General features: G+C 38.7%; 4 protein-coding genes and 1 long non-coding RNA gene across 5 annotated transcripts; 2 read left to right on the top strand and 3 right to left on the bottom strand.

Moving 5' to 3' along the window:
* Positions 1-483: 483 nt before the first annotated feature.
* Positions 484-9,193, bottom strand: LOC136242165 (CTD nuclear envelope phosphatase 1-like). The gene is made up of 8 exons (XM_066033584.1): positions 8,906-9,193; positions 7,318-7,384; positions 5,566-5,632; positions 4,426-4,474; positions 3,571-3,642; positions 2,386-2,430; positions 1,295-1,478; positions 484-819 (listed from the first exon to the last, which is right to left on the bottom strand). The coding sequence occupies exons 1-8, from the start codon at positions 9,059-9,061 to the stop codon at positions 665-667; spliced, it is 795 nt and encodes a 264-aa protein (XP_065889656.1). The 5' UTR covers positions 9,062-9,193; the 3' UTR covers positions 484-664.
* LOC136242162 (acetyl-coenzyme A transporter 1-like) lies at positions 9,163-13,325 on the top strand. Its single transcript, XM_066033582.1, has 5 exons — positions 9,163-10,129; positions 10,306-10,433; positions 11,286-11,460; positions 12,245-12,469; positions 13,096-13,325. The coding sequence occupies exons 1-5, from the start codon at positions 9,317-9,319 to the stop codon at positions 13,258-13,260; spliced, it is 1,506 nt and encodes a 501-aa protein (XP_065889654.1). The 5' UTR covers positions 9,163-9,316; the 3' UTR covers positions 13,261-13,325.
* Positions 13,256-15,548, bottom strand: LOC136242167 (uncharacterized). Its single transcript, XR_010694493.1, has 3 exons — positions 15,288-15,548; positions 14,841-15,074; positions 13,256-13,492 (listed from the first exon to the last, which is right to left on the bottom strand). It is a non-coding gene; the product is annotated as an uncharacterized lncRNA (long non-coding RNA).
* LOC136242166 (dynein regulatory complex protein 12-like) lies at positions 15,503-21,394 on the top strand. The gene is made up of 6 exons (XM_066033585.1): positions 15,503-15,652; positions 17,359-17,433; positions 18,910-19,029; positions 20,325-20,417; positions 20,473-20,603; positions 21,160-21,394. Exons 1-6 carry the CDS (start codon positions 15,595-15,597, stop codon positions 21,286-21,288), a joined length of 606 nt encoding a protein of 201 aa, XP_065889657.1. The 5' UTR covers positions 15,503-15,594; the 3' UTR covers positions 21,289-21,394.
* On the bottom strand, positions 21,278-23,061 carry LOC136242164 (transmembrane protein 198-like). The gene is made up of 3 exons (XM_066033583.1): positions 22,646-23,061; positions 21,844-22,425; positions 21,278-21,562 (listed from the first exon to the last, which is right to left on the bottom strand). Exons 1-3 carry the CDS (start codon positions 22,962-22,964, stop codon positions 21,459-21,461), a joined length of 1,005 nt encoding a protein of 334 aa, XP_065889655.1. The 5' UTR covers positions 22,965-23,061; the 3' UTR covers positions 21,278-21,458.
* Positions 23,062-23,075: the final 14 nt, after the last annotated feature.

Here is a 23,075-nt window from a genome sequence, read left to right as displayed (position 1 = left end):
GCTCGCCACATACTGAACCGACGGGACAGTTTACTAGGAGAATCACTCAGTTTCTCCCCATCACGTCTCGGCTTCTTAAAACGATCAACAAATCGACCTAAACGCCAGAGAGATGTTACAATTAATGAATTTGCGCGCAGCTTACTGCGCAGTAGTATAGCTACGCCTCCTTAAAGTTAAAGTCCTACAATATACACCAGTTATATCACACATACCTATTAAAGCCTTGAACTTCATAATCTCGTAAGTGTCTTTGAAGCAACTCCGCACTAAAAAGACGCACAAACACTATCGATCCTAAAACCGACGCTATGACAATTACGTCATCAAGTGTCATGAAACGTCAAGCGTTCCCTAACTCCCAATATTAGTCGCAAGCGTTACACCCAGCTTTAGACTATTACCCCCTAGCAGGTAGAAGACATTATGCTTTTTTCTACTTATGCTGGCCTGCTTAGTTCCACCATTCTCTTATTTCACCAGTTAAATACACAAACTAGACCATAAAGCTAGTTAATATTAATCATCATAACCAATACGAAAACTAATGAGATTATTTGTACAATGTTACAACTTTTAATTTCTGTATACAAGATCATAGTATAGACGTGGCCTGCGGCCACACTAAAAAAGAATGCAAATCTTAGCACAAAAAAATCATTCATCATTTAGTGGAGTACAACAAATGTAGGTGTAAGTTTCTACTCAAGATGGAACGGACGTCGTTGGTGAATCTTAGAGCATCCAACATTGGAAGCAAATCCAACAGAGCAGTGTCGTGGAAATCAGAGAACCAAGATGTGATGGGTATAGCATTATCTGTAAGTAAACACAAAACAGCAAAAGCTGTGATACTTTTAACTGACAAACAATGGGTAGGTAGGGTGCTTCTAACATTAGTAACTAATGTATTAGAGAGCCAAAATCATCATAGAAATGTAGCATTCAAATATCCAAGTATTGACAATTACACAATCACATACTAGCAACTGAACAGCTACACATTTCTCAAAAGTACATTAGTTTACAGTGGACCCTCGGTTATCCGAACCCCACTGTGTCTCAGCACTGGTAAAAATGTCCAGATAAGTTGTTGAAATACTCTAATAGAACATACACTTGTTGTTCTCAAAATATTCTAATACAACAGCCATTTTTGATTTCGGATAAACAAGGGTACAGATAAATGAGTGCTAGATAACTACCATACTAATTGAAGACCAAAACTTTAAAGGAGTATTCTAGTACTTGTTTCAGCCATGATTGGAACCCCTTTAGTCCATCCTTTACTAACCTGGGTTCCATTTGTAGGCACTAGGGGAATTATCCAATATAAAAATACTTGATAGATCTGGTGAGATCATTGATAAGTCTTTGATGTAACCATTAAAATCTGCTGCACAATGCTGCCGAAAGAATCTCCGCTGGAATATGCTTTTTTTGTTCTCTAACTTATCAGCTACCACTGTTCCATATATCTACACAATAGATAATGAGAAGGGACATAAATACACTACAATAAGGTGTGAATTTCACTATAGATAATATGCACCTCCAAGGATATGAAACTAATCACATGAGCACGTTATGTTTCTACAGAAAGGCAGTGGTCCTATCCAAGTTTCATGTCTGAAAAAACTGTCTTTTTGTTTGTTGTTGTACGAGAGAGAAAAGCCTTAATAAGTCTTGTAGATCATCTACAATGGTCATTTCATGAACATTTCCGCTAGCAAAAGTTACAGACACGGGTTGGTTTACATGTTTGATTCTCTAAAAAAACTACCAGTTTTTGCTGTAGGATACTAAACTGTATTTTAAATTACTTCGTGGTGTTGCAAATTTCATCACCAGTTTCCATCACCCATAATAACCCAACCAAACACGCTGTCACAATAATATTAGGTACACTTTGTAATAAATAACGAGTCCCTCACAAAGATTTCAAGGCTATTAACGCTTTCATAACTTTCATCACTGAGAGAATGCTTAGACAAATTTATCAGCCATTTCACTAGGGGCACAAAACTAGGTGGTGACTGAGAGTATGTAGCCTCATATCCATGGGAGTGTGTATTATTGCACACAAGTGTATTGTAACACTACTAAAACACTATACTCATGCATTCAGCTTTTAAAGGTGACTGAACATATTCAACTATTCAGTGCATATAAAAACAAAGAAACACACGTACAGTGATACAGATGCACTGTCCAAGCTAAACTATGTACACAAAAACATTTGGGAAGTAGAGTCCAATTTTATTTTCGATCAAAACTGTTCTGATATTCAATCAGTGTGCTAATGGTATTCTCCATTAGCTGTATGTACAGCCATCATCCACACTTGCAACAACCACTCACAAAATTTCACAATGGACAACATACCTCTAGACTCGCTGTGAAGATCACCAAGTCATACCACTGACTAACCTACAGCAGCAACATAGAATCTACCCATACCCTCTAATAGAACATACACACAATACAGACCAAAACAACACATAAACATTATCGTTAGCACTGGAAGTTAACAAATCTACGTCAATAACACAGCAAAAGAGGTGATTTGCAGCTGTTTAAAAACCAACCAACTATTTTACAAGAATCGTACAGGTAAAACAATATAGACGTAAGCACAAATCAATAATTAGATCATTCGCCAATGACTGCATAGACATAACAAACACACAGAAAAGTGATTTCCTTATGGAATGGACCTCAACATGGGAAATGAAAAACAACATAGAAAAATGTTATCTTAAATAAGATAACAAACTTACAGTAGGGTTGGGTTGTTAAGCATATGCACTGATAGTTTTTAGAGAAAACTGTTGTAAAATCATACTGTCTATTAGGTGCATATAACATGGAATCAATAGAGGAGTTAGTAGTTTTTGCAAATCACCACGCCAGTGTGTAAGGATATCTGGGTGGAATCCTTCATGACCACGCCAGTGTGTAAGGATATCTGGGTGGAATCCTTCATGACGAACAAGAATATTGCAATCCAGAAAACTGTATTTATAGTGAAGGGAGACTTCAAGCGCTTGAGGAGACATTCATTTACCAGTAATTACAGCTTTTCTTCCCATGTCACTACATTTGCCCATGTGCACATATCAGTCATGGTTAATCACAAGAAACGTGCATGCGCTTAATAAATAATATGCACTTTATAGACACATGCACTTAACAACCCGACTCTATGGTATCAAGATATAACAGTAAATCTTTGTTGATCAACCACAGTCAGATGGAAAACTTGTGGAAAAGTGTCAAACTAGTTAAGGAAGTGATAAAATTTTTGGCTTACAGTAACAAGCCCTACATGACTTAAAGTCAACAAAGATGTAAAACTGTGTTTACAAAACACTTTTATGATGTCACATCATTATCTAGATAATATTGAGTATTGAGATAAAATGGTTGTCACTTATCGAGATTAAATCTATAATTACTTTATCATTAATCCTACTGTAATTGTTGTTTTTGATTTGTACATAAGAGTTGCACAGTATAAGTAAATAATACAATTACCACACACGGTAACGTATAACATGATTCACTTACTATTTTTAGAAAATAATCCACATGTGGTCTCTTGTATACAAAAAAACGAACTGGACGTCTCTCTATTGTAACCTGGATGAATTATAAACAACAAATGAACACAGACTATGTATCTTGTGAGCAGCGCATCACATTACACAGAGATGGGTCATATACTGGAGTATTCATCAACACACTATGGTTTTTGCCCTATACCTGTCCACGTTTACAAGTAAGAAGGCTAAGAAACAACTATCACAACATACACACATAAAATCACGTGTCCTCAATGGCAAAACTACCTTTGATAAATGGCGAACCTTTAGTAGTAGATGAATTTGAATGGTGCTGCAATCAATTTCAAAATAAAGGCTTTTAAAAACATAATTTTTGAGTATCGAGTGGAGAATAATTTTGAATAGTCACTGTATCGATTTTAGGTAATAAATGCTGTGACGTTTAACCAAGTAAATATGGTAAACTGTTTTCCACGAACAGGCAAATTATAAATTTGAGTTTTGTTCTAAAAGCATGTTTTTTTACATTTTTGCACACTTCATTGTATTTCAATGCGTTTTATCTCAAAAACAAAATTATGCTAACTAGTCGGGTTTTTGCTCAGCAAGTCACATAAAACTACAAATAAATTACAATTAATTATCAAACTACACCCTCAAAAATAAAGTGGCCTTATTAGTGAGACAATGAACAATGAGACCTACTTGACATAGCTACTACAATGGAGTGGTCTTATAAAGAGGTGGCCACTCAATTGCTAACATTGTATACTTGAATGACTGAAGGCCAAGTACGGAAATTGCTAGTTCATGATTGCACACAACACCTTGTCACTAATGGTACTATACAGTAACTCACTCTAAGTACAAAGTCTGGTGGAGTCTTTGGTGGTACTGGTTGGTAGGATCTGTAATGTGCATCAGTGGTAATAGGTGACAAGCGCGTGCGTGTGTGTGTGTGTGTATGGTGTGGTGTGTGTGTGTGTGTGTGTGTGTGTGTGTGTGTGTGTGTGTGTGTGTGTGTGTGTGTGTGTGTGTGTGTGTGTGTGTGTGTGTGTGTGTGTGTGTGTGTGTGTGTGTGTGTGTGTGTGTGTGTGTGTGTGTGTGTGTGTGTGTGTGTGTGTGTGTGTGTGTGTGTGTGTGTGTGTGTGTGTGTGTGTGTGTGTGTGTGTGTGTGTGTGTGTGTGTGTGTGTGTGTGTGTGTGTGTGTGTGTGTGTGTGTGTGTGTGTGTGTGTGTGTGTGTGTGTGTGTGTGTGTGTGTGTGTGTGTGTGTGTGTGTGTGTGTGTGTGTGTGTGTGTGTGTGTGTGTGTGTGTGTGTGTGTGTGTGTGTGTGTGTGTGTGTGTGTGTGTGTGTGTGTGTGTGTGTGTGTGTGTGTGTGTGTGTGTGTGTGTGTGTGTGTGTGTGTGTGTGTGTGTGTGTGTGTGTGTGTGTGTGTGTGTGTGTGTGTGTGTGTGTGTGTGTGTGTGTGTGTGTGTGTGTGTGTGTGTGTGTGTGTGTGTGTGTGTGTGGAAGGAGGTGTTAAGTCAGTTGGTTGGTCAGCACTGCTTCATGGTGACCTCTGGATAATGACTACTAATGCCAATGACGATCATGAGATTGGATTTGGATACTGCTCACTTGGCACGGACCAAAGTGGATGTTTTGCAAGCCTCCCAGTGGATAATATCTTAAGTTTGCACTTAGTAGAGACATGGATTGGTTGACTTGTCACAATGTCAGTGGCACATGCTTTCCTCTGGTTCCCATGCAGCTGCACCATAAACCAGGTGTACACTGGTAGCATGATGGTCAACTTTACCTTTGCTGTTGTTTGTCCCTTCCTTTTTGGAAAGACGCATGACTCATAACTAAGCAGCAAAGGAGGAGAGGAGGCTGGTGTGTGTGCACAGAAGAGAGGAGAGCTACTACAGGCTAGTGTGTGTGCGTGTGCACATGGTGTGTTTGAGCATGCGTGTGTGTAGTGAGGGCACACATCCCCACTGACATGCCAACTCACCCGTCATGATGGGAATGAATTAACGTTTCATCCAAGTCCAACACCATCGTCTTCCTTTTCAGCAAACCTGATTAAAGTAATTGACATGTTAAGCAACAAATGAGTATACTGTAACACTTTAAGTAAGTTACCAATAATATTAATGATGTATTATTGTACTGGAGTATGTAGATGTATGCATACCCCTGAGAGTCAGTAGTTGATATATTATTGTACTCTGAATCATGATCAGACAATAAAAATTCAAACTACCCAAGGAGACTAAATGACTGCTCCACTAACATGAGTCAAACAGAATTTTGTCAACAAAATGTGACTTGCACACTACACACATGTAGTGTATAGAAGACAATACATACAATTAATAACAAACTACAAAGCAGGAAGTTAACAGGTTATTCAACAGCATAATAACACCAAAGTACAACAACAGTACAATGACACCAAGTACACAGTGGTCACTGCACACAATTTGTGTCCACTAAAAATGTATACACACTCCACAAGTAGACAAAATATCATAACAAATACTACAAGTAGTCATACACGTAGTCATAATAGCAGCAATGTTTAAACTAAAGCATCACTAGTATAAGTACAGTAGTTAAATGGGAATCATGTACTGATACTGTGACACAGACTTTACAAAAGAATTTTCATGTACTGCGAACCTATCTATTCGTATCTTTTTCAAAGGGACAATTTTCAGCAAAGTCACACTGTGAGGACTTTTAGGAGGTAATTGACTAAAGTGACCTGATAACACAGGGTGCAATAACTCAATAGTACTGGCTGCACATGCCTCATTATCCAAGCTGAATTTACAAGAGAAAATGACGCATGCATGAATGCATATGCTCACACACTTGTATGCATGCATGGACACACAAAAAGTCCAGCAGCTACACGGCTATATATTGCTTGCCACCCAATAAACTAATACTAGATACTGGCACACTATTCAAGAACTAGAGAATCAGTGCAGGAAAATTATGACCAGTAATCCACCATGCCATGTCCGAGACAAAGCAACCCAAAATTCAAGCCAATACCCACCGTATAAGACATGAAAACTCACACACACCAGTGCGCACGCACACCTATATAGGTAGATCTTATGGCCAGAGCTATTGATACCAATCAACCTTGGCCAAAAATGTAGATTTAAATTCAAAATAGGACTACAGCAGATGCCAAAACCCACAGCCACCAAGCCTATAGTCCAGGTTACTAACCACTATGCTGTCAGCTACCATTCTTCCTTGCTTATCAAGAAGGATGATATACATTGTGACCTGGTGAAGAAGAAACCAAAGCTGGTTCGAACCCAACCCTAATGTTAACGCTTACTGGGTTTCCCTGTTATGAATTTCACTTTCTGTATGAAGGTAAGTTTTTGGTGAGTTTGAGGTGAGCTAGGATCAGTCTGCTCATGCCTTCCAACTCTAACTCTTCTTGAACTCCTTACCTCCTTCATACAACTAGTGTGCTTGATACGTGAGTTGCTCTGGCCGGTATCAATGGTCTTTTATTGACACCAATGGTCCGTGTCAATGGCCAGTCACAGAAATTAACAAACACAAAATCAGCTGATGTCCTGCAATCATGTCACACAGATTTACCCTGTACTTAGTACACATATCCATCACTCATTAGTGAAAAGCCTCATTTCGGTTGTTATGACAAACTCAAACATTAAATTGTAAACATGTGTATGGAAAACACATACACAGATACACAATTACAACTCACCAAGTCTCATCTCATTAGACGGTGATAAGGGGACATTGTAATAACGTACGGTCTGGTACTGTGCCACCTATTAACAACAGATAATATGAAAGGAGCATTATACAATACCAACTAGCATAAAGGGAACATTAAACAGCAGACTGGACAAAACTTCTGTCATGTACAGTTTTAATGTTACCAAATGCTTTAGTGAGTGGGAAATTATCTAGAAGTTAAACTTGTAAAGAACAGAATTTAGCTACAATTATAGGTACTGTGTTGGCTCTGTCACATAATTGTTTGTTAGTGAGCATGCAGGATTCAAACTTTATACCATACTAGTTAGGATGACCAGCATGTGGTACCAACACTATTGAATACCTATGCCATGTGGCATGTGCATCCCACAACATTCACAAACCAACTTTCAGTCACCCTAATACATTTAGCTATGAAGCAAGCCATACATTATCATTATATTACGAGTGTAACAAAGTGGATTCTCAATATTAGTATCACTGAACACTACACAATTATCACACATACCAAAGGGCTATGACCAATTTTTCGAGAAAGAACTGGCTATAATATAAGCTACATCAATTGCATGGTGTTAGCAAAGTGAAATTGACACATATTACATGTGTTGAAATGTACAACAAGTTTGTACAGACATAAGAGGCTTTGAAACGACAGAGTACTCCAGAGCATGTTAATCATTAATGCCAAGAGTGAATCTCTCTTATTATTCACTCTTGTTGTATGTATGTAAAAGTACCGGCCTCCACAAAATGCACACAGAGTTCAGTGTACTGAAAACATTAATACAATTTATCTATGTATGTATTGTTGTATACTATTATGATTTACTATTGTCACTACAGAACATTATCTTATCTGTCCAGAAAGTTTCCTTTTTACTGTGTTGGTATTTCATACACACTGGTGTTACACAAATACATAGTATACATATCACGTTTATGAATAAAACCAGGATAAACTACTAAACAGTGTTACCATGACAAAAATAAGGACTGTTTCCTGGTATCCAATTCTGCTATTTTTTTTTGTTTGCTAATTGAAGGTGATAACAAGCTATCTTTTGTCACAAGAACAATTACCAAACACATTAGCTAACAGAGTGTGTTTACAGAAAATCTTGAAGTACCTAACCACTTTTCACTGTGTGCTAGTCAGCCACATTAATGTCTGTTCAATTCTAGTTTGATTAATCCCCCTGGCACAACGTAACAGCTTGTTTTAGCAAACAAGGACTTGGAGGGCACCCACACAATGTACTGACACTTCTCCTCTGAAATAACATAGTTCTGCAGGTCACATCAGCCACCAAACATATTTACAATTAACACTTACTGAAATCATGCATGTGTGAAGCCTCACTATTTGGCTGAGGGTAATCATCCATTAAAAACTGTTCATTCACACTTCAGGTTTACCCAAATTAATGAACATTAATTATAAGCCATCAGCAAGTGAACATTATGACCCACGCACAATTTCACACTTTCTTTTGGAGGTGCAGCATACCCCTTAGCACTTGCTTTGGCTGTAACGCCTCTACATTAACACCTACATCAATGAAACTAACCTTTCGGATGTGTAGCCTCATGAACAGCACCATCATGTTGTATATCCGTGTTAAGAACGAGCAAGCAATCCCGAACAACATCTTTGTAGCTACAAAAGCGACGATCTTGATATTGGGGGACGCGCTTTTGATAGCAGAATGCAAACGGCACAGCATGCATAAACGTGACTAACACCAGCACGGCACAACCGATACGGTACACCTTCACACACGTGAGTTCATAAATAGAGAAATTGTCTGCACTCTATCTAATGCTCACCTTCTCTATTCCTTCTAAATATCGCCCACCAGTACAATGGTTTTTTAAAAGTATTTTCGTTTACTAACATATGATTGATTCTTGTATTTACAAGTGAAAAGAATCGATGTGAAAGTTTATGTAAAGACCTCGTACTCGAATTAACATGAAAAATGCAGAGAAAATCGCATATGGAACAGGAAAACGGTGAATTAACACTGGAAGACGCACCCAAGATGTCAAACTGGAGGAAAGATCGTGGAAATATTATCTTATTAACGTTTCTATACGTGTTACAGGGTATTCCATTGGGTCTGGCTGGAACCATACCAATTATGCTACAAGGCATGGGTGTGAGTTATAAGGAGCAAGCTGTTTTCAGTTTTGTGTACTGGCCATTTGCCATAAAACTACTCTGGGCTCCTGTCGTCGACTCCCTCTATGTCCGCACCTTTGGAAGACGGAAGTCTTGGTTACTTCCCTCACAATACTTGATTGGAATCTTCATGATAATGTTGTCGTATAACATCTCTGGTTTATTAGAAGGAAAAATAAATGTACCAGTGTTGACAGTGTATTTCTTTGCTCTCAACTTACTAGCTGCCACACAAGACATTGCAGTTGATGGATGGGCACTGACCATGCTATCTAAGGATAATGTTGGATTTGCGTCTACTTGTAATTCAATAGGCCAAACTGCTGGCTATTTCATTGCCTTCACGGTGTTCATGGCTCTGGAGTCAGCTGATTTCTGTAACAAATACCTCAGGTTTACCCCCAGCGACACTGGAATTGTGGACTTAGCTGGATTTCTGTATTTCTGGGGAATTTTATTTCTGGTTGTAACAACACTAGTGGGATTGTTAAAACACGAACGACAAGAGAATGTCAGTCAGAATGGTGTATTTGTAGCCTACAAGCAGTTATACTGGATCACTAAATTGCCTGCCATCCGAATGTACATACTTGGTGTGCTTACCGCAAAGGTAACACATGCATTTGTGATACACATGTCAGCACTAGTTATATTATGACAATTTTTATGTGAAAATCTTTCCCTCTAATGATACTTTCAGCTTGTGGGCTTTTATGTGTGTGTGTATGTGTGTTGTCCATGACATGGAAAATGAAAGGTATGGTTTTACTTGTGTTCTTCTTTCAGATTGGATTTGCTGCTGTTGATGCTGTTACAGGACTGAAGCTCATAGAGGGGGGAATACCCAGGGAAACAATAGCCTTCTTAGCTCTAGCTGCAGTTCCTATACAGGTGGTCCTGCCAGCTGTTCTGAGGTATAGTGCATACAACCCTTCTTTTGTGTGTAACAGGATTAAGGTGATATAGTATTAAGTTTGTTGTGCTCTACTAACTTACTATAGTATGTTCACGAGTATTAAGTTTGTTGTGCTCTACTAACTTACTATAGTATGTTCACGTTGAGCTGATCCTCAAAAACATTTAATAAATCATGGATGCAATTACACACGATCTTGAAATTTGGCTCATTTGTAGTACTGCTTGACCCGCTAAAAATATTTCAAAATCTTTTTGTTCAAATGTTTGACATAATATTTACAGCCAATCAAAAATTTCACAATACATTTCCTATGGGGAAGCCATATAAGTACATTGTCCATTACAGCCCTTTCCCAAACTTGAAATGGAGCCAATCCGTACATGTCTGTTGTTGACACCTTTGCTGTTACCAACAATCATCTGGTTGGCTGAAATGTTAACTCTGTTGAGAAAAAATCCACTTCTAATTTTTAGCTGTTTTTCAGGATTCAGCTCAACGTGAACATACTATATACATAGTACAAATGAGGATTAGAACTTCTCATCATTCATTGCAATGATTTTCTCATTAAATTTGTAATAGTCAGAAGATGGCCAGTGAATAGCTGTTATGTGAGTGGTGATCAATTCCGGCCCTTGTTGGTTCAAGCCAAGTCCTTCCATGGTGGGAGAAGAATTAGGAGTCAGCTAGATTTCCCTTTACATGTGGGACGTAGTTTGATGCCTAAATAGTGAACTCCTATGATATGAATTTGCCATGGGTATACAGTGGAATCTTGCTATAATGGAGGGACCAATATAATTTTATTATGCTTGGTATTAAATTTGGTTTCTTTGTCATCATGTAGTCACTTCACTACTGGTCCGAGGCCATTAGACTTCTTCTTGAACACTTACCCAGTTCGACTGATGTTTGGTCTTGTCTTTATTGTTGTTGTGTGGTGGACACCACAAGTTGGAGAAGGTGGAAACTTTCCCTTGTACTACTACGCCATAGTTGTCAGCTTGTTTATATTACACCAGGTTAGTTATTTGGGATACTTGAAATGTCATTAATAAGGCCACACCTCTGGGACCCAAAAACACAGCTGACAATAACGAGGTGGTCTTGCTAATGAGGTCATGAAAGTACACCTAAGTTTGGGCAGGATATAATCCTCGTCACTTTTTAGCATTTGCATGCCACTCCACCAATATCAGACAAAGGTGAATCATACCTGGAAACTGCTGCTTCATAGAATCGTCCATCACTGTGCCTGTATAGTGTAGTATCTTTCTGGTAGCTACAAAGTTAAAACTACACAATTTGGATGAAATCTTGAGCGCACTTGAACAGGAATTTCATGAACTCCTGCACACTGGGATATAAAATAGTTATATATCTTATGTACTCGGATGATATCATTTTTATTACTATAACAAAGAGGCTATCACTGATACATTTCCACTGATATTCACTGAAAACATGGCAAGCAAGCAAATTTCCAATGGCTGCTACTTCTATTACATGTGGTTACCATGCATGGCTGATGTGTACATGTGGTGGTATCATTTGGATTACTACAGTATGAGATTCGTAAGCTTTGCTCACCTCCATTTTAAATATAACTGCATGGTTATTTACCTAATATTTATTGGGCTTTCCATATTTTGGTCATTCAAGGTAGCTCAAAGTATGGACAGGAAAAACAATCAATACTGCAAGGCATGATTATATGTAGAACCACAAAAATATATACATGTTTTAGGTGGTAAAAGCATAATATCACATGCTCAAGCCTTTTACACTAGTGTTCATTTTGCTTAGGTGGCTGTCTATGCCATGTTTGTTGCCATAATGGCGTTCCATGCTAAGATCAGTGATCCCACCATTGGTGGCACATACATGACACTATTGAACACTGTTTCCAACTTGGCTGCACAGTGGAGCTCCACAATGATGTTGTGGTTTGTTGACCCATTCAGCTACTACAGCGACTGTGAGGGGACTAGTGATACTGCACTGGGTTGTTATAATGCTCCACAACGTGAAGTGAGTTTGTTTGCTTTAAGTAATATTTAGTGTCTGTTTGTTGGGTAATGGTGTCGGAGCTTTCTCAGTGGCTGGCCTCTAGAAATCCACTTGTGAAAAGCAGCCAGAGTAAATCAGTGGCATGGTTGTGGTGTAAATGTGTAGTGTATTGGTGTGGCTATCCATTCACAGTGAAAAGTCAGGCAAAATTTGGTCACAATTGTAGTAAGATGTTCAACTAACAACTATTTATATGAACCCTCAGTTATCTGAACTCCAGCTACCATATTTCCTCATGTAAAGATCACTTAAAATATAAACCAGGGGGGCTTCTAGCACATAGGAAAATGTAGGCCCAGGCGATTAATGGAGTCTACTATTAATGTTTCCTGCTGCTGTTGTTTCTTTAAGCTTAAGTCAAATGCCAGACGTCACTCAGACTTATCCAAAATAAATACCTATAAAGTAATCAAAAATTTCACAAAATTTTTATTGTTTGCAAAAGCATTAAATGCATTGTTTAAAAGTGATTTTGTACACAGCTTCAAAGTTGTGGGCTTTCAGTTATCTAAACACCATTTGGTCTCGGATAACTACTGAGGTTCCAATGTATATGTAAGTCATATGTAGTTGTTGTCTACCTTTAGGAGTGCTTCAAGGCAGGTGGACACTGCACAACATACATCGATGGCTACTACATTGAGGTGATAATAACAATACTGCTAGGTATCCTGTGGATATGGTTGGCACGACCCAGAATGCAGAGACTACAAACCCTAGATGATTCTGCCTGGAGTATACCACATGTATAGTATAGTATAGTATTATCATGTATTTTTTCTGCTGGAGGTACATATCACAAGTAGCTAACTTATCACTAATTACTTAATCACATATAGCAAAATTCAAAGAATAATATATTACAGTGAAAAACAATACTTCTAATTTCATTGTGGAATGACTTTAATACTCCAGATTTGGTAGGTCCAACAAGAGGCCGTATATTTTTCAGCAGTTTGACGACTACATCAGAATCCCATATTGCTAGATGATTAATGATGTGTGTAAAACACAGAATTTTCAGTGCATTCAATGCTGTTTTACTGGGCTTCCTACATACTCATGTGCTATACATTGTACTTATTCTTTTGAAGCTTTGAATAGAGTCTTGTATAATATATGACTTGTCTGGTTTCATGTCTTTATTTGGAGCAGTTTCACAAGCCATGTAAATAATCATTTACATGAATATAGTATAGAGGGATTTTTTTTACAAGGGGGAAATATTTTATGGATTGCCACCAACCAAAATTTTGATGAAAATGCTTTCTGAGGATCAATATGCACTTATAACACTCAAACAATGTCATTTTCAAATTTCGAGGGAGAAAATTTCATAGATAGCTATGCAAACATCACAGTTTTTCTCAATCGAAAAAAAACCTGCTATGCAGCATATAGTAAAAGCCTTAATCTGTAGACACAAGATGGCCAACACTACAGCACACCTCATGCCAATCACCTGAACATAGTAAGTTACACATGTGTAGAGACTGCAAGTAAGAAGATGGCCTCCAAAGTTGGTAATATCAGAAAGTACTACTATCGTACTTTTAATTTTACGTGTGTCGATATTGAGTGACGTGTGATTTTGGCTATCTACATTTCTGTCACAGCTATACCTGCTCTACAAAATAATTGGATGATTCTGCAAGCTAGTTCAGAAATGTCACTAGCAAGATTAGGCCACTCCAATTGGTAATTATGTTTCTGGTCCACCGCCCGCATCCTTTTTTTGGAGAAGTGAAATTTCAGAAATACATGGGTATAATGCCCGCATCAGCTTTTTGAAAAACCTGGATTTCAGAAACAAATATCAGGCTAGCTGCAACAAGTATGCTAAATCTAACTATCTAAGTGCCATAATTTATATTTTATCAGTGAAAACCTGTAAGAAATGGGCAGAGTGCATAGTACAGATCGATATACTCTAATAGAACAGTCAGTAAATCACAAAAATACTCTAATTTGAGCAGTCACTTCATTGTTGCTTTGTTGCTGAATTCCGCCCGCCCGCACCTAAAGCTAATTTTCAAAGGACCAGAAACATAATTACCAATTGGAGTGGCCTTATCAAACAACTCATTATTGAAGTTGACACTGATAATATGGGACCATTGCACAAGCCTACAGACAATTTTTTTTTTCCTGGAGCTGGCTAAGAAGGTCATACAGACATTCCTGCAGCTATATAGGGTTCTTACATAAGCCAAGGGAGATTACTATGGAAATTCTAGATTGAACTCTAAAAGAAGGGTTAGCATGTAATATTAATGAAAGGTCACAATATAATTAGGAGTATAACAAGACACTGAGGATTATACAGCTATACCTGTATCACATATCCTGCTAGCTACAATGGTGGCAGTCCTGACTTGCTGTGGACATACACACTCTTGTTTCTTTGTGACTACTTTTGGGATGACGTAAAGCATCAGCGATCACATCCAGTGGCTCACAGAACTGATTATGGTCTACTAACTTCTGCCATTCCTTTGAGCTGGGAGTGAACCACTGAAGCTCTCGTTAATGGATACCACTGCTTTGATGCTTCCATTGGGATAAGCTATAGAAGAAGTATTGGAATAAGTGAAGTGACTGTGCACCAGATCACTAGCTTGGCTCTTGAACACTACAAACAAGTTTCAGTACCTTAAGTAAGAATGATAGCAAAACTGTAGCTACATGCATCTAACACAAATAGCCTTCACATTATAATATTATGTCATATCTGCTTAAATTACATTGCTTGATTGTAGACTATAGCTAGTTAACTCACCTCTTCTCCTGAATGGTAACAGTGTCGTCATACTACTGGATATTAGCTGCTGTCTTACTACTACTACGTTGACAAGAATTCCTGGCAGGAAATAAACACAATATCTGCAGGCTGTCCCATTCCAGCACGATCCGAGTTCCAGCAGGTACCCTAGAGAAACTGCGGGAGCAGTGATAGCTGTACATGTCCTTCGTAGCTGTTTGTTGAACCATTGAACTCTACACTGTTTTAATGACTTGGATACGCTGTTGCTACGAGAGCACTATTTAGAATAGTGGTGTTTATCCCACCGGATTCTACTGTGAATATGAAAAAGAAAGGCAAGAAGAAGGCGAAAAAAGGAAAGAAGAAGGATGGAGGCAAGGGTAAGATTGTGAATACGCTCCTGTTGGCATTTTGACGAGCATGTTGAACTCACTTTCCGCATAGATCCTTGCTTTCCGTAAACTATTTACTCGAGATTTTACTGCGGCTTACAGGAAAGATTACTGCCTACTGTACCCATATTATTATGCATGATATGGTGATCATGAAAGCATTTCACACTCAGAGTAGTTCTGTGGGGACTGGTTGTTTTGGGTAGAGGGATTTTTGCAACTCGCAAAAGTTGTCCCTTATGGCCGAGGTTATGGTTATAGCTTTTGCGAATCCCCTCCACCTCTAGGGTAGGTTGTACGTGACACTAATGGATGTATCCCAGAAGAGGCTTCGGAGTGTTTAGCTGATGGTAAAAGTAAGCTTTGAAAATGAATGGGGAAAAAAATATGTTTCACTTGCCAGTTGGAATCATTACACCTTTACACCTCAGCCTGCTGTCTTCACAACCACTATGCCAACTTGTGTTACTGATAATATATATATATATATATACAGTGGAACCTGTCTTAGCGGCCACCTGTATAGAAAGGCCACCTCTTTAAAAAGACCACCTTTAAATTCCCCTAGTGAGAAGTTTATACACTAATTTACCTGTCTAAAGCAGCCACCTGCCTATTAAGGCCAAGAAATCTTGGCCCGAAGGTGACCTGCTTAGACAGTTTCCACTGTATATATAACTAAAGTGAACTCAAACGTTAACAAACTGCTAACCATGCATTTTACCAACAAACTACTACCCCCTCACTACCTTGATTTTAGAATGACTAAATAACTGTATACTGGTATGTTTGTAATTGGCTGCTAATACAATATCCACTCAGTAACAACTAAACAACTCTAGCACATCAGAAATTATGAATGAGAATGGCATACAATGATGTGGTCATGTTACTTTTGTTTGTTTGTATAAGATGTATTTTTATACCACTCAGCCCTCAATTAAAAAGCTCAGTTCCATCCACTACCGTGTCTCTGTAAAAGAGATGTATGTATATACACAAGCTGTTCATTGTTGTAATGATACAGTGTGTTTATTGCCATACTGGGTCACTGCCTTTCCCTATATTGATTTTAAAATGTAATGTTTAACTGGTCTGATCAATTGAATGTCGTATGAAATTTTTGTCAAGGTTATAGCTGTGTGCATAATCTAGGCTAATGTACAGTATCGGTTTATCTAGATTCTTAAGAAGTTTGTATTAAGGCTGTGTGGTGGAGTACTTATAGTGAAAGCCCAGCATAGAATTGGGTTTGACTTGTGAGACTATGTACCGTATATCATCAACTGGTGAGCACAGTATAGCCTTTGTCAAGTATCTTAACTCTTTCCAGCCTTTATTGCACACATTCAAATGCAAATGTTACATCATTGTAAACTACTGTAATAAAGCATACAACATGTACAGTGAATAAGGCCAGTTGGTATGAGAACCAGACCATGGTTTTGATAATGAGGTAACCAAATTACTGAGTGCATGAACTGTGCTTGTGCTATCTCATGAGTTGGTCTTATCAAAGAGGTGACCGCTAAGTGAAGTTTTACTGCACAGTAGAGCCAGTCTATATAACTTCATAATCCCTCTGAAATAAAGAGCAGTGTGTAATATCTGGCTTTGAATGTATATTACATATACGTATGTTCACATATCATCCAAGCATACCATACCCATGAGTTATACTGTTCCTATGTTAGATGGCTTTGAGCTAGCACTGGAGGAAAGGTATCGCAGGACACTCCTAGAAATTGATTCTCTTAAGGAAGATCTTGGTGAGTCATTTATATACAATAATTTTACTTTGTAGTATGTGCTCACCCCTTAATGCATGGCTATTAGCTTACTAAGTTTATATATCATGTAAAGTGTGTTGGTCTGTATACACGCAACAAAAGTAATTAAGGCCTCTTCCGTACTTGTAGGGTACCCCCATGCTGTAAACAATGAAGGCTTGAGTTTGGTAGTTTTACATTATTCACGTAACTTTTATTCACCAATATTTAAGCCATGTGTTTGCCTGAATTTACATACATTTCAATACAGCACAAGTGCGAATACGTGGCAAGGTGAATGATGTCTACTTTGTAAACAAGTACAAGAAAAATTAGGAAATAAAAAGTAGTGAAACAAGGGATGCTACCTACACCTTACACCTGAAGATATACTTGTGGACATTTTAATCCCTACCCTTCAGTCATGAGTATATCTTGAGGTGTAGGTGACCTCCACTACTTTTTATTTCTATGATCCCTGACTGGTGAATTGCATCAAAAGAAAGAATGGTGCCCGACACAATGTTTTCATTTGAATCCACTCCCCAACTATCAATTACTACAAAGAACAGTACAAGAAGCACCTCTCCATTCACCGTGGAATGTATGGACAATTGCAATACTAAACATAGAGAAGTCATCACGCACTACCACAAATCAACACCTTCAGCAAAGAGAAATAGGAGGACAAAGGTAAGTCTATGATATGTGTGCATTTTACCTAGCTTGATTTTACTTAGTGTGGTATGCCAAAGACATTTCTCAAGCTGAAGCAGCATCTATATAGCAGTACAAAAATCAAGCCCGTAGCCTTAGCCATTAATAGTAAATAGGTCTGGTAGTAGAAAATTCCACTGAATAAAACTTTTTAAAGTTTCGAACTGATCTATTGGAAGCATTTCGTATCATACTGAAGGCACTTTTGGGCTTGGTTATACCCAACCAATACTACCAAAGATGTCATGAAAGTATTGTGAGGCTGGCTTCTGATCAATATTTTGTTTGTGAAAAAGGGCAAACCTCCATATATGCACTATAACATAGCATCTTCATGTCATATTTACATAGCCCAAACAATTGGTTTCTTCATTCCTGTATATATAACTGCTACATATGTATCCTATACACTGTATGGTAACAGAAGAGATGGATTGCACAGATACATAACAACACTGTCACTGTACATGCTTAGTTACACTATCATAAACATGCCAATATGGGGGGGGGGGGGGGGGGGGGTTCTCAGCAACCCTTTTGGATTTTATGCCTTTCACCTGACAGCAGCATCAATTTTAGCTTTCAGTGTAAGTATTCTGCTTAGTGAAAAGATCGAAATACTCTAATAAAGCAGTCAGACAATATTAACTACTCTAATAGAACAATCATTATCTGTAATGATAGCCCACCTTTCAAAATTCCTGCAGTATAGTCCACACCCATGACACATGCTCAATTAAATTATGTTTTGTATTATAGTGCAACGTACTGAGCAGTCAAGGAAATCACGGCAAGCAGAGACAACAATGAAAGACAAACTTGATGATGCACAGGGTACAATCTCATTAGAAAAGAGCAGTAAAAGAGAAATATCAATTGGTGAGTGTGACTGGATTGTACATGGATGTTTCATATTGTATTCATGATCAGTACGCACAAACAGTATAATACGACAGTGAATGCTCTGTTATCCAATACACCTGTACTCAAAACACTCTAATGGTTATGTGAACATCTCAGAAGGTCTGTGTGCTTATCATTATAGGCTTGTTCAGTACTTAAAACACACGCACACACAAAACAAAGCCTTCAGCTGCCATGCTGGCACAGTACCAGCACTTGAACACCCGTGCACTACCCAGGTGCTAGGAGTCAGCGCAGGCAAATCCTTCTAGGGCAACCCACAGGAAGCTGTACCATGTCCCACAGGTTAAGGTGTGGGCACCTGAAGTCCCACCTGGACCTTCACCCACTGTGTGAGACATGGACAGTTGGCATTTGCTTCCCCAGGTACCCATTGATGTTACAGCTGGGTGGGCTGCTTCTCCAGGTCCCCATTTAAACAGCTGGGTAGACTGGAGCAATGTGAGTAAAGTTCTTGTTCAAGGAAACAACAACACCAAATGCATAACTGAGCGTTGAACCGGGAACCTTGCTATTACCAGACCGATGCTCTAGCCACTTTGCTATGCTGCCTCACACGCAACACACACAGAGTAAAGTAAAGTCTACTTGAAACACAGCTATTGCAACCCAGCTAACCAGCACTGGGATGCCTGTGCACCACTCAGCACTTGAGTCTTGTGTAGACAAGAACAGTTATACATTTGTTTCCCCAGGTACCCATTGCTGGGTGGGCTGCTCCCCAGTTGACACCAGGCCACCAGGTCCCCATTGTACAGCTGGGTAGATTACAGCTAAAGTTTCTTGTTCAAAGGAAAGAACAACAACAAATTTTTATATTGATTGTATACTGACTTTTATCTGCCAAGTACTGATTTGCCAAACTTAAGTCATGCCAAACTTAAGTCATGCCAAACTTTCATCATTTATGGTACCAATGCTCTAGAGTCTTTCTCTCACACACAAGCACATACACGCACACACACATATTGCAAGATTAAGTATACAGATGGTATAATTGAGTAGTCTTAATATGGACCAGGGAACCTGAAATTTAATCTGAACAACCGTAAATACTTTAACAACACCCCTGAAATCTGGATACCTAGGCTTATCCTAAGAACAGAGGAGTTCCATTTGTAGTCGCCATCACAGTAGTGTGTTTAGCTGCTGGTTTTATGTTTGGGTGTAAGTGCAGTGTAGGTGTGGTAATGTAATTGCTATTGGACAAACAGGTTATTTACTGTATACATGGAAACATTACTATCTAGACATGACCAGACAGTACAAGACAATGCAGATGCAGTTAGAGAACAAGATAGAAACACTCGAAGGAATGATGAAGAAGCTACAGGGAGAACTAGGTATATTATAACACACAAGACACAATAGCTGACTGTACAACTATTCACATTACAGAGGAGACCAAACAAAAGTTGGCTGATGTAACAATTGAGAGGGATATTCTTAAGAAGGAGAAAGAAGAACAGTTAGCATTACTCAATGATAAATTGTCTACAATGGAGAAGTCATATGAATCCATCTTACAGGTAGAGAAACCGTTAGGATCAAGAGTAAATTATTTACTCTTGTTAGGATGTAATAACCCACCACAAGTCCAGGTGTTCGTTTCTAAGTTCATCTGTAATGTGATAGGTTTCTGTAAAGAATATGATGCCTTCTGCATGCACGCACGCACGCACACACACAAACAAAGCCTTCAGCTCCCATGTTAGCACAGACTGCACAGTCACGCCTACCCAGTGGACCAACACTGGACACCTGGCTACTCAGGTGCTATTAATCAGTGCAGGCAGATCCTCCTGGGGCAGAACTATATAGTAACCTGCAGGCCATGTCTCACAGGTGAAAATGTGGGCACCTGAAGTCCCACCTGGATTATGATTATGCAAGACATGGACAGTTGGAATTGCTTCCCAAGTTTACACCAGGTACCCATTGATGTTACAGCTGGGTGGGCTGCTTCCCTAGTTGACACCAGGTCATCAGATTCCCATTAAATAGCTGGGGGGTAGACTGTACAATACACACCACACACACACATTATGCTGATCAACATGTATACTTCTACACTTCTACTTTTAGGACACGTTGGATGACATGGGTACTCGTATGGAAGGACTGAGACTGAAGTGGGACAAAGAATCACAACTGATCGAGCAGAAAAACAGACAAGTTCTTTTAGAGTTTGGTGTTAGCCATGTTGACCTATAAAAGTATCACTTAATAGTCATACACTTGTAAATACATTGGCAGTCACTTGTAGTAAATGTCTACTGATAGTCACATGAAAAGGCACAAATAAAGAAATACAAAATAACTGAGGTATAAGGGAATACAAAATAACTGGAGATATAAAATAGAAAGAAGAAGACATGGTGTCATTATTCTTCAAGTTTCTTATATTTACCATAGAGAGGCTTCATTTCCATTTCATCTGATTCCTTTGTCTTCCTCTTGTTTTGACACAGTCCAAAGCAAAACCATCCTGTGTGAATATAATACAAAATGTAGCTGCTAGTTTCCCAACAATTATATAGGGGGAAACACTACCTTTGATCTCTAACAAAACTACAGTTCAGCTATTATTCCCAAACACAAGTCAGATGAAATTTAAACACATTAATAGTTGGAGGTGTCGAGTTAACAATACAAAACTAATCACACCATAGTGCATTTCTGCAAGCCAAACATTTGTGGACATTGTATGGTTTACATACAGGGAAAAGGCCACTACAATGTAAGAACTAAGATATCACACAGCCATACCTTTGGTATCCTTCCTGTGGTCATACTTGCGTCCAGTGATAAACACTTGTATGATGATGCCAGATATAACGACAACTCCGAACACACCAAGCATTGCCCAGCTATACCAGCAGTCCGGTTTGTCTGGAACATGTCGTAACACATTGAATGCATACTGCATCATTCTGCCCAGCTCCAGGAAATAATCAATTGCAACTGTTACCAGTAAGCCTCCGATGACTGGGGTAGCAAGCATAACAAACCATTTCTGTACAAACAAAGCGATGATTCCAAAAATGACAGCTACAATGACTAGAATCAAAATAGGAACCCAGCGATGTTCTTGTAGGTAATCCACACTGATAAGTGACAACACAAACCAGGTAGCTATTCCACCAAGAGCTGCCCCAGCCAAGAAGATCCCAATATAGTACAATATCACAACAAGAACTCCACATATTATCCCAAACGCCACTGCCACTCCCAGACTGATATAAAACACATGATCTTCATTACTCAAATAGTTGTAAGTGACATAGAAGGCTACCACTCCACCAGTCAAAGCTCCAATAGTGAATAATGTGTACTTGAACAGACGATAGCCTGTAAACAGAAGACATGGTGGATTAGACACGCTACTCCAGCCACATATAAAATGTACTGAAAACTTCCATAACATTACATTCCAAGAAGCCAGTGTTTAGGCTATAGACGTTCCTATGCTGACAGGTGTAATTATTAACAACCATTATCTCATTATTGTGGCAAGTCTTTGTTACACTTAGCTATGAATATGTATAACATTTGATGTGGCGTTTCTTACCAAAGTAAGCGAACACAATGCCGATAATCAACGCGACAAAATGAACTATCAACTGAGGTACTTTATCTTCATAACAATGTCTGTAGTTTACGGGGTTACACGAAGTGATGTTGCAGCTCTCGAAAAATAGACTTGTCAGGTTCTGTAATGATTTGTTCCACGCGTCTTTAACGTCGTCTTGCATTGCTGGAGGTACTGTCGGTAGGTCTGTAGGAATACCGTGGTTGTTTCCTTCGTGGTGGTGGCCATGACTCGCGTTATTCGCTGAACACGAGGAGGAAAAGCAAAACAAAACAAAAATTATCACAGCAAACTTCATCCTTCCCAGACAGTCAAGTCCTGGAGATAATAACTAGGTCAATTAATAACTGCTTTTGTTGCGATTCTCTTTTGGTATAGCTCGCACGTGCGCAGAACACGTGTACTAATG

This window comes from Dysidea avara, chromosome 13, assembly GCF_963678975.1.
Source record: "Dysidea avara chromosome 13, odDysAvar1.4, whole genome shotgun sequence".
Taxonomy (NCBI): Eukaryota; Metazoa; Porifera; class Demospongiae; order Dictyoceratida; family Dysideidae; genus Dysidea; species Dysidea avara.
Note: the sequence above shows the minus strand (reverse complement) of the source record. Positions and strands in the feature narration are given on the sequence as shown.

What these genes read in the sequence shown, in the direction of transcription:
- LOC136242162 (XM_066033582.1), top strand. Translation starts at nt 9,317, where the DNA reads ATGCAGAGAAAATCGCATATGGAACAGGAAAACGGTGAATTAACACTG. An exon ending in TTGGTGTGCTTACCGCAAAG is followed by an intron (nt 10,130 to 10,305) that starts GTAACACATGCA and finishes TTCTTCTTTCAG; the next exon opens with ATTGGATTTGCTGCTGTTGA. An exon ending in GCTTGTTTATATTACACCAG is followed by an intron (nt 11,461 to 12,244) that starts GTTAGTTATTTG and finishes CATTTTGCTTAG; the next exon opens with GTGGCTGTCTATGCCATGTT.
- LOC136242166 (XM_066033585.1), top strand. Translation starts at nt 15,595, where the DNA reads ATGAAAAAGAAAGGCAAGAAGAAGGCGAAAAAAGGAAAGAAGAAGGAT. An exon ending in TAAAAGAGAAATATCAATTG is followed by an intron (nt 19,030 to 20,324) that starts GTGAGTGTGACT and finishes ATTACTATCTAG; the next exon opens with ACATGACCAGACAGTACAAG. An exon ending in CATATGAATCCATCTTACAG is followed by an intron (nt 20,604 to 21,159) that starts GTAGAGAAACCG and finishes TTCTACTTTTAG; the next exon opens with GACACGTTGGATGACATGGG.
- LOC136242164 (XM_066033583.1), bottom strand. Translation starts at nt 22,964, where the DNA reads ATGAAGTTTGCTGTGATAATTTTTGTTTTGTTTTGCTTTTCCTCCTCG. An exon ending in CATTGTGTTCGCTTACTTTG is followed by an intron (nt 22,426 to 22,645) that starts GTAAGAAACGCC and finishes TTCTGTTTACAG; the next exon opens with GCTATCGTCTGTTCAAGTAC. An exon ending in CCACAGGAAGGATACCAAAG is followed by an intron (nt 21,563 to 21,843) that starts GTATGGCTGTGT and finishes ATATTCACACAG; the next exon opens with GATGGTTTTGCTTTGGACTG.
- LOC136242165 (XM_066033584.1), bottom strand. Translation starts at nt 9,061, where the DNA reads ATGCTGTGCCGTTTGCATTCTGCTATCAAAAGCGCGTCCCCCAATATC. An exon ending in TCTTCACAGCGAGTCTAGAG is followed by an intron (nt 1,479 to 2,385) that starts GTATGTTGTCCA and finishes TCTATTGTGTAG; the next exon opens with ATATATGGAACAGTGGTAGC. An exon ending in TGCCTACAAATGGAACCCAG is followed by an intron (nt 820 to 1,294) that starts GTTAGTAAAGGA and finishes GTTTACTTACAG; the next exon opens with ATAATGCTATACCCATCACA.